General features: G+C 41.5%; 1 protein-coding gene across 1 annotated transcript in view; it reads left to right on the top strand.

Annotated features, from left to right (window-relative positions):
• The first annotated feature begins 1,040 nt into the window (after positions 1–1,040).
• The window catches only part of LOC142660012 (uncharacterized), a 46,227-nt gene continuing 36,297 nt past the window's right edge, over positions 1,041–10,970 (top strand). Inside the window, exons 1-9 of the mRNA XM_075836661.1 lie at positions 1,041–1,337; positions 3,316–3,478; positions 4,434–4,583; positions 4,680–4,840; positions 5,333–5,509; positions 6,418–6,559; positions 8,253–8,440; positions 9,485–9,626; positions 10,759–10,921. Coding sequence (XP_075692776.1) covers positions 1,131–1,337; positions 3,316–3,478; positions 4,434–4,583; positions 4,680–4,840; positions 5,333–5,509; positions 6,418–6,559; positions 8,253–8,440; positions 9,485–9,626; positions 10,759–10,921 — 1,493 coding nt within the window. The 5' untranslated portion in view covers positions 1,041–1,130. The remainder of the gene's footprint in view (positions 1,338–3,315; positions 3,479–4,433; positions 4,584–4,679; positions 4,841–5,332; positions 5,510–6,417; positions 6,560–8,252; positions 8,441–9,484; positions 9,627–10,758; positions 10,922–10,970) is intronic.

Genomic DNA, 10,970 nt, shown 5'->3' with positions numbered 1-10,970 from the left:
GACGTGGCAGATGACACAGGACGTGGAGGATTCCTCCGGACGTGGCAGATGACCCAGGCGCGGATTCCTCCGGACGTGGCAGATGACACAGGACGTGGCGGATTCCTCCGGACGTGGCACGACTAGATACTAAAGGCACAGCACGGGAAACAGGAACAGGGACCAAGGCACGGGTAACAACTGAAACGGGAAACACTAAGGGACCATTTGCAAGACAGACTGGGAAAACTAACAACACTTAGGCAAGGATTAGAAGGCCAGGGGCCTTCTTATAGACCAGGAAATCGTGGTGGTAGTTGATGATGATGACGACTTCCTATTTGCGCGCGCTGGCCCTTTAAAGCCGGGCACGAGCGTGCGCGCGCACTATACGGGACACAGCACAACGCACCGGAAGTGAGCGCTGGCGTCTCCTAGGAAGGAGATGGGGACCAGCGCTCACGGATCCATGGCTGCGGGCGTCGCGAGGTGAGTAAACCCGACGACCTGCGGCCATGGACGCTACACTATCTATCTATCTATCTATCTATCTATCTATCTATCTATCTATCTATCTATCTATCTATCTATCTATCTATCTATCTATCTAATCTATCTATCTAATCTATCTATCTATCTGTCTGTCTGTCTGTCTGTCTGTCTGTCTGTCTATCTATCTATCTATCTATCTATCTATCTATCTATCTATCTATCTATCTATCTATCTATCTATCTATCTATCTATCTATCTATCTATCTATCTATCTATCTATCTATCTATCTATCTAATCTATCTATTTCCTTAATGTACTGTCCATATTTCTCTCCAGATTTTTTTATACTGAAAAGCAAAATGTTGACATTTTCAGTGTACAGTTTATTTGTATTAATATAAAGTATTATGCAGATACATGTTATAATATTATACTATCCTTTCAAGTAAATATTATGGTCATTTATATCAATGCAGTTCTTGTTCGTTGTCATTTTGAAGCTGCCCCCTCTTTTGGAGAGAAGGCCCCTGGATGTTACATAACACTATTGTCCTCTGAGCCCAGAATTCAGAAACTCTATACCGAGCCAACAAAGCGCTCTCATTTTGTTCCCAGGCTGTTTATTTCAGCATAGATCAGAACAGAGTACGGACCTAGATGATCACTGAAGCTGCGACTCCCAGGATGACACTGAGTATAGGGGTGACGCTACTCCTAACAACGGCTGTCACTCTCCTGATTTACCTCATTAAACGGTGGAAGAAGAATGATCTGAAAAATCTACCCCCAGGACCAAGACCCCTGCCACTGCTTGGGAATATTTTTCAAATCAACCTCTCAGAAATGCACCAAGATTTTGTTAAGGTAAAGTGCAGCTAGTGATACCAAGATTAAACTTGTTATACAGGACTAGAAAAACATGGCTGCTTTCTTCCAAAAACAGTGTCACACCTGCCTACAGTTTATGTGTGGTATTGCAGCTCAGCCTCATTCACTTCCATGAAGTTGAGCTGCAACACCAGACAGAACCCATAAGCAGGTGTGGCGCTGTTTCCGGAGAAAAGCAGTTTGTGTTCCAGTAGTGGGAAGTGCTGGCAGGGGTGACCATGCTGGATAACAGAAGTTCCAGAAGTGGTCACTGGGACATTTGGGAGTTGCTTAGCAATCTTTATGAAAGTTCATCTAAAAGGTAGGTATCAAATTTCTATCCTCCAGTGCATCTAAAATAAAAAAGGAAGCATTTTTTCCTAATAGTCTTGATTATAAATATCCTACTGCTTTGTGTCTACAGCTTATATGCAGAACTATGAGTTTTCTTGGTTACAGACTACAAACAGAATTGTATAGTCTGGTCCTGCATCATACTCCTTACGATCTGTTCCCTACTTTATACTATACATTCCCATGTGCATGTAGACACAAAACGGTAAGAGATTTCTAATCAAATTTGCAAATTTGCTTTATTTTTTCTATTTTAGATGCATTGAAGGAATGAAAAGAAATTAGTTGCTAACATATGCATAACCTTATACAGATATCTAGTTCAAATGCCAGAAAATATGTAATTAATTTATTTTAAAACATAGGGGAGGAATTTATATACCTTTTAACTTTACTACACTATTCAAACTCAGTTCTGCTACATCTGTGTCACAATCTGTGGGTATGTGGACCCACTAGGCCGTACTGCCGTAGCGGAGTAGCAGCTGGCCAAACAACAGTGTACCAAGTCTATATAAAGTACAAGCACAAGGGCACCTGTAATAGTCCAGACAGTAGCAGAGGTTTAGGCACAGATGGTACTTTGACGGCAGATGATGCAAAACGTGGCAGGAAGTACCATGCGTGGCAGATGACACCAGACATGGTGTAAGACAGCAGGTTAGCAGACAGCACAACACGACTCCAACACTGGAAAGGGCACAGGAACAAATACAGGATACAGGTAGCAGGGCACGAGAACACTGGGAACAGGATACGACCCAGGGACCATTTGCAAGACTAACATAGGAATACAAACAACGCTCAGGCAAGGAGTGAAAGGGCAGAGCCCCTTTTATAGTGCAGAGTGATTATGGCTAATTAGTAAAAATTTTCATGTGTGCACGCTGGCCCTTTAAGGCCGAGAACGAGCACGCGCACCCTGCGGGACATTGCAGAGCGGAGAGGAAGTGAGTGCTAGCGTCTCCTAGGAAGGAGATGCCGGCCAGCACTCACAAGTCCACGGCTGCGGCCGTCAGGGGGGGGGGTGTGAGTAGCAACAACAGTCCGCGGCCATGGACATTACAATCTGTACTTATCTTGAAGCAATAGGAGGGACATTTCTGGTGTAGAAAAGACATAAAGGGCCCAAAAGTTTTGGGCCTTTTTGCACCGTCCTCATTACTTTTGTGAAAAGGGGCAAGTCTTACCAAAAGGGGGCTGTGGTGATAGTTGTAAAACAGCATACGCTGTAAATAAATTACCAGAAGAGTCCTGAAAATAGTACAGGAGTACTGGCCTCAGCTTCATCTGAGCACTGAGCATGTGCAGGATGCTTTTGGACTCATCCCTGGACTCTTCTCTGGTAATTTACACTCAGCGAACGCCGGATTATAACTTCCTTTTAGACAAAATACTAAAATGGACAGTTTTAGGACACTACTCCCCAGCCATATAATGACCTGTTGGTTGTTTAGTGCCCTAAAATCTAATTTCAGGTTCCCCTTAATAGCCATTTTATCCTGATTTGACCACTCTAAGGTCTTTTTGGGAAGTGTGGCTTTATATTGTGATCTATTCCACGGTTACCTTATGATATTAAGAGTCTTCTCTTCTTCCCCTTTATCCTTTGTTCTTTCAGCTCAGTAAGAAATATGGCCCTGTGTACATGATCGAATTAGCCAACATTCGGTCAATCATCTTAGTTGGATATGAGACTGTTAAGGAAGCCCTTGTTGACTGTGGTGATATATTTAATGACAGAGGAGACATTTATCTTCTTTCCCTACTGTTTGGAAACTATGGTAAGTATGATATTTTGTACCCTCCAAATATACCCATTTAGGCAGTAGAATACCGATTTTGACCAGTCCGTACCACCTAAATTGAGCACTGGAACTTTTACTACTTTCCTCATATCATAGATTGGCTAAAGTGAAGAACAGGCTGAAAACCAGAGAATCTATGAGCTTCAGACATTCACAAATGTCACAACTTACTGCAGATGCCAAATGCCGTAATATTGGAGAGATTTGGGCACCTTGAACTATGGATCAAGCTAGGTCCAAAAGCTCTCCAAGCTTCAGGCATTTGCCTGTGCACGCATTAGCCATTCCTGAATTATAAATGAGGTAAGGGGATCGGTTATGGGGACACTGCAGTGGGCACTACCTGGGTACACCATGTGATGTCAACTAGCACTTGTTGGGAATACTGTAGCGGATACTTGTTGAAGACACTGTGGCTGTCACTCTTATGGGAGAACAGGGACTTTCCTTTTTATGTGGCACCTTTGAGGGCTCTTAACCATGTCCATGAGCATAGATGCACAATTATATGGTGGGGGGGTTGTACCTTGTTTGGATTCCAATATGTTAGAAGGTATAAAGTTTTCCTTTAGTTTATAACCTTATGAGAATTGAGAGAAATCTTCCAATAAGTCATAGACTATTGCTTATTCTGTTCTAAGGCAGATTTCATAGAGATGGTCCCCTGCCCATGGCCCTCCTCAATGAGCCAGGGCACCATGAATGGCGTCATGTAATACCCTATTTCTCCTATAGTGGCTGCTAGAAGAAATGTGCGACTGCCTGCAACTCCATCCGGCAATAACAACTGGGGTTGCCACTGCCGGATTCGCAAGGATCAACTGATCATAAGCTTGTATTTATTTAGAGAAGGGGTTGTCCAGATCAGACAATCCCTTTAAGTTGTGTATGAGGTCTGAACTGAAATAGACCCTTCTCTTCTATGTTCTAGGGGTTGCTATGAGTAATGGGGAGAGGTGGAAAGCAATGCGGCGATTCTCTCTCATGACATTGAGAAATTTTGGGATGGGGAAGAAGAGTGTTGAAATGAGGATCCAAGAGGAGGCCCAATGTCTTAGAGAAAAAATTATGCAAAACCAAGGTGGGTAAACATAATCTCTTACATTCGTAGCTGTCCGCAGAGGGGGCTCACCATCTAATTTCCATATCTTAGACAGATTTTCATCTTTCATTGCAGATACATCATTTAACCCAACATACATTCTTGGACTGGCCGTTTCTAATGTTATATGTTCTATTGTGTTTGGTGAGAGATATGACTATGATGATAAGAAGTTCCTGGCACTTTTATCTTACAACAGAGAAATCTTCATGCGTATGAATTCCCTCTCTGGTCAGGTAAATATTTTCAAGATTAATTTATTCTTGACCTCCCCTATCTTCATTGGTAATGGTATTGTAGGTCTTTATCAAGATCCCCGACAAAGGCTAATGGACTTGGTGGCCTTCAGGTTTTTTTCTAGATGGACTAGAAAGTTGATCTGTGCTGTACTGTCAAGGACACTGTAAGGGGTGGACTGACTGTTTTAGCATTAGCGTAATGCCCGAGGGCCCTTGGCATTGCCTTAATGCTTAAACAGTCCATTTAATGCCCAGGTGCACAGAACACTCTCAATCCACCCATGTCTGGGGCAAAGCAAGTCAATGGCGTCAGACAAGCAAAAATGGGGCAAAATGGGGCTAGAGCTATGACACCAGAGCATAGCAACAAAACATAATTTGGGAATAGAACAATGGCTGGTAAGCAATGATGTCATATGTAACAGTAATTGTCATTGATCCTTTTTCCATATTTAAAATGTTTATTACGAGGTTAATTATTATTTTTAGCTTCTTGGCATGTTCCCTCGTTTGATGGGGATCCTTCCTGGACCACATCACAAAATCTTTGAAAATAGTATCAAGTTAAGAAAATTTGTGACGGATATGGTGAGATCACACCAAGACACCATCGATGAGAATTACCCAAGGGACTTCATTGATTGTTTTCTTATGAAGATGGAAGAGGTAGGTTTGACTATAGGCGATAGTACTCAGCCCGACGTGGGCCTTGTAAACGAGCACCGATCAACGAGACAGCTCGTTGATTGGCGCTCGTTTTCTCCTTTCACAAGGAGCTATGTATAGGGATAAGTGCTCGTTCTGATCACTCGTCCCTATGAATTTCTATCATGTCGGCAGCGCATCTCCCTGTTTACATCAGAAAACTATTGTTTAAATCAAGCTTTTATGTTAAACATATTGATTAAGAATTTTTAGTATTTTTTTTCTAGGTCATAATCTGAATTGGAAAATTATCCTGAAATCTTGCCGTTCTCGCTCTGGCCACTGAGCATCATAATAGACTGACCCTTCCTGTTCTGTAGAGATCACTTTTCAGTAGTCATTTCATTATCATCACAGGCAGGATTACACTGACAGGTAACACCTATTTATAGATAAAACAGGATCCAACATTGACAATATGTGATGGACACCGCTCCCCTCCTCCCCTCCCTGCACAATAACCTCTGGAAAGGTCACGAGCATGCCCACAACATTCTCCCGTAGAAGTCACTAGGTCAGCTCTCTAAATGCTGTAAACAGCAGCTTAGACAAGAAGAATTCAAATGAGAAAAAAATAATATGTTTTACTATCTGGTTTTAATTGGTAACAAAAATATAGGTGATACATTCCCTTTGACGTTCCTTTGCATGGGACAAATCTTTAATCCACTGATGAACGATAGGTTATTAAAAACGTTGTGCACCAAGGATCTGATGGCCATTTCCATCAGGGCTTTCCTTGTGTCATTGTTGAATAAAACAATGATTCTTGATGTTCGTAACGAGCTTACATTTACTGATAGTGTTGGGGATTAAGTTAATTTAAATAAATTTAACATAATAAATTCTGTTAATTACTATTTTTACAGGAAAAAAATAATCCAGAAAGTGAATTCCGTGAGAGGAATTTACTGGGGACGGTAATCGATTTGTTTTTTGCTGGAACCGAGTCTACAAGCATGACACTGAGATATAGCTTCCTAATACTTCTCAAATACCCTGACGTACAAGGTAAGATGTCTATGTACATAATGAGGTTCTTCATAGAAATTAAGCTTTCCTCCTTAGGCTATGTTCACACGGCAAACTAAAAATGGCTGTAAAATACGGAGCAGTTTTCAAGGGAAAACAGCCCCTGAGTTTCAGCCGTTTTTTAAGCATTAACCGTGTTTAGATGCATTTTGCGGCCGTTTTTGGAGCTCTTTTTCTATTGATACAATGAAAAATGGCTCCAAAAACGGCTCAAGAAGTGACAAGCACTTCTATTTACAGGGCGTTTTTTTACGCGCCGTTCTTACAAACGACCGAGTAAAAAAATGCCCCGTCGGAATGAAATGATGTTTTTCCAATTGAAATCAATGGGTAGATGTTTGGAGGCGTTCAGCTTCTGTATTTTTAGCCATTGATCAGTGCGTTTACGGCTGAAAATAAGCCATGTGAACATAACCTTGTTATTCTTCCACATTAACATCAGGAGTTTCTTATTTCTCTGTCTCCAGCTCTGGGCCAATTCAACCTTGAGTTGACGTCTAGAATGATCTGAGGTAGACAGATTAGTGTGGATGTGCTGCTTGACATCCCCATTAAAAAAAATTGTTATGGCATTATACGCCAAGCAACCAGATTGTCAAACGTCTCAGCTCAAAGCTGGACTGACACTGGACCAAAAGCTTCGCAACAGTGGCAAAATGCCATTTCTCATTCCAAACCTGCATTATTAATCATTAATCTATTTGGCGAGCAAGTCCACATTGGGCTATAGCTGGCCATACATATGAGATAGATCTTCTTACTCCACCATAAACATGCATGCTTCGAGCGCGCATGTTTACTTCAGTAAGGATGGGGATATGCTATTCATTGGCACCACTTATCTCCCACAGAAACAAAGGAACAGACATGTTTAAAGGGGTTGTATAGTTTACAAAATCCATTTTCATATACCCTATTAGGCAATTTTGAGTTGATAGTGGAGGATCCTTTGTCCAGGATCCTTATCTTTTGGCCAGAGTGGAGAGCTGACCTCATGTTTTCTAAACCGTCCTGTCCTGCATTACACTGACAACCAATTGATTGAGTGGGAACTGTGTAATGCCTAATTCTCCCTATGGTGGCACTGCAGGGAAATTTAACACTTACTTCCAGGTTTCCTGATCGCTGGGGATCTCAGCAGCTTATTGTCAAGGGACCTTTCTAACTAGTAGGGATTGTGCAAAGGATTGAAAAATGTCTTTGGAAATAGGTTTAAACTAATAAACCATATAATGTGATATTTATGTAGCCTGGCCCCTTATATTTTATAGAAATTTTGATAATCTGACATGCAACAAAAATAGTCCCATACTGGATTAACAGGAATTTGCCTGTTATTTGCCACTTATTGGGTCCACATCAGATTTTCAGAGTCTCTGCAATAGTTCCTGAAGATCACACTGAAGTTCCACGGCTGTAGCATCACTGATGTAAGAGGCTCAATGCTAGAATTTCTATATCACTGGCGACTTATTTCGGGAACTTATTTGCATTCTTGAAGGGGTACAGAAGAACAACAAATAAATGCATATAATGTGTGTAAGCGTATGTAAACAATGTGGTCATGGTGATGTTACAGAAAAACCATTTAGTTTTCTCCGAGGGAATAAATAGAATAGAAGTAGTCATTTGATTTTTTTGTAGTTATTTTTTATTGGTTTCCATTCTACAGAGAAGCTTCATGAAGAAATTGACCGTGTAGTAGGTCAAAACCGATGTCCATCAGTAGAAGACAGGTCTAAAATGCCATATACAGATGCCGTTATCCATGAAATTCATCGTTTTGCAGATATTTTTCCTATAGGACTGCCACGTGCAGCAAGGCAAGACACTACTTTGAAAGGATTTACCATTCCAAAGGTAAGCTGTCAATAACAGAGTAATATACACTGAATGACCACTTTATTAGAGACATCCGCTCTTTCACAATTAGAGCTTCCCTGTATGGAAAATAGAGACTTGACCGCGGAGTGCGAAATCAAATTATGTAAATTTTCTGTGGATCAGTTTCAGTGTGAATCCACATTTGAGCAACTTCAAATGAGACATGGGCATCAGTGCTACACGAGACGGGGCCAGTATTTCAAAAACTGCCAACCTTGAGGGGGTTTTCCTGTGCAACAGTGTCAAAAGTATACAGAGAAAGGTGTGATCAAGGAAAAACATCCATCGTAAGGGGATCCTGTGAACGTCAACAACTAGACAACATAAGGGGTCAGTTGAGGATCTTAAGAATTGTTCTGATGAACAGGTGTTGTACATTCAAGAAAGTTTCATAAAACACTGGTGCTCCGACGAACGTGTCCAAATACACAACTCATCGTTCCTTAGCACAGAGGGGCTATAACAGCAAACAACCAGTTTGAGGGCCATCGCGGTCTAAGGAAAACAGAAAGACAAGACTCCAGTGGGCAAAAGATTGCAAAAAGTGGATCACTAAAAAGTGGAAAAGCATCGCCTGGTCAGATGAATCCAGATTTCTGTTGCACCATTCTGATGGAAGAGTCAGGTCAGGTGTAAACAGGTCAGGCTGGTGGAGGTGGAGTAATGGAGTGGGGAATGTTTTCTTGGAACATCCTGGGTTCTCTGATATCTCTGGATGGTCGTTTGAACAGTAGGACTTACCTAAGTATTGTTGGCGACCAAGTTCATCCCTTTATAGCAGCTGTTTACCCTACATAAGAAAGACACTTTAGGTGTTTTTGGGTGAATATTCCTGTAGAACACGTTCAACATTTAGCAGAACTCATGCCACGACAAATTGCTGCGGCTCTGAAAGCCAAAGGAGGTCCAACAGTCTACTAGATAGGTGTCTAAAGTGGCCATTCAGTGTACAATAGTTCCATGTTTTCTGTACCTCCATTACTAAATGGTGAACTGCAATATATTCTTCATCCACTCTAGGGAATGATGGTGGTTCCTATACTAACATCTGTTCTGAAGGACCCAAAACATTTCAAGAACCCAGAACTGTTTGATCCTGGACATTTTCTTGATGAGAATGGTGACTTTAAGAAGAGTGAAGCCTTTCTGGTATTTTCTGCAGGTACTGCCATCTATAGTTGTAATCTTCGTTCTGGTAAATCATGTTTAATAGCAAATATAAATAAAAAAAGCTACAACTGTACCTTATTTTTCATATCTGACCCTCCTCTTAAAAGTATGTAAGTATGTAAGTAGGGCAAATTATGGACGGCTTTACCCCTTATATCTCATTGCTCCAACCAAGTTTCCCATTCCTTGCATTGGAATGCCACTGAACACAGCCCAAGAGCATACACTCCATAGAAGGAGACCAATGCGGCTACATGGGGCGCTTGGAGAAAGTGGGATCAGCCCTTGTTGGTTCCAAGGGCTGAATGCAGTACCCCTTCCACTGTGATTGGCTTTGTTTAAGTCTATGATCTTGTGAAAGTCTATGACCACTCTGCTTGGCTCTCCAAGGAGAGCTGAGTGTTTCTGCCCCTTCCTTTGATCAATCGATGGGGGTCTCAGTATTTGGACCCCCACTGGTCATAACTTCTGATATGTCACTATGACATGCTAACATAAATGGGAGCTGAATCTATATGTAGTAAGCATCCCTTATTGGTTGCTGTAGGCAGTCAGAAGAACCTGCAAAAAGTAGGTAAGTATAAAATCTGCAAAATAATTACTCATAATAATTAACTTCATGCCAGTGCCCAATGCTCTGGGTCAACAATGAGGCCAAAATGGTGTTTCAGACATAATCTTATCAAGTGCTGTTCAAACACTGTAGTCTTTGGTGAGATTTGCGGCAGTGGCGCTTCATGCATGACGTTATACTGGCCATTGAATGATGCGGCCATGTAAGGTGATGTCACAATTGGATCAGCGTTAATGCAGCCAAGTTGCCTCACTGGAGTTCAGAAGACTGGCTGTAAGACATCAGCCAATAATTAAGATGATATGGACCTAATGGTATTATTACCTTTGGTCCAGATGATTCTTGGTCAGCTTCTTCCCCGGACTCAGAAATAGTATCATGGCACCATGTAATACAAGAAAAAGGTCAAAGTCAGAATGGTCCATTTTAAAAATGTGGGTAAAGTGTATTTAAGTTACTTCACTCAGTGCAGATGATTTAGAGGTTGTCACAGATGGTCAATGATGAAAAATAAGCACATTCTAACAAATTATTTCTTCCTACTTCCTAGGCAAACGTATGTGTATGGGAGTTATCCTGGCTCGCATGGAAGTCTTCTTATTTCTCACTACTTTATTGCAAAAGTTCGCTTTGAAGCCGACTGTGGACAGAAAGCTCATAGACATCACACCAGAACCCAACACCAATGGTTCTAGACCTCGAACCTATGAGATGTTTGCTGTCCCTCGCTGAATACTCATCTAATGCTACTGCCGGATAAAA

This window comes from Rhinoderma darwinii, chromosome 8 (assembly GCF_050947455.1).
Source record: "Rhinoderma darwinii isolate aRhiDar2 chromosome 8, aRhiDar2.hap1, whole genome shotgun sequence".
Lineage (NCBI taxonomy): Eukaryota > Metazoa > Chordata > Amphibia > Anura > Rhinodermatidae > Rhinoderma > Rhinoderma darwinii.
The sequence above is the reverse complement of the archived record's forward strand: the minus strand, read 5'-3'. Positions and strand labels throughout refer to the sequence as shown.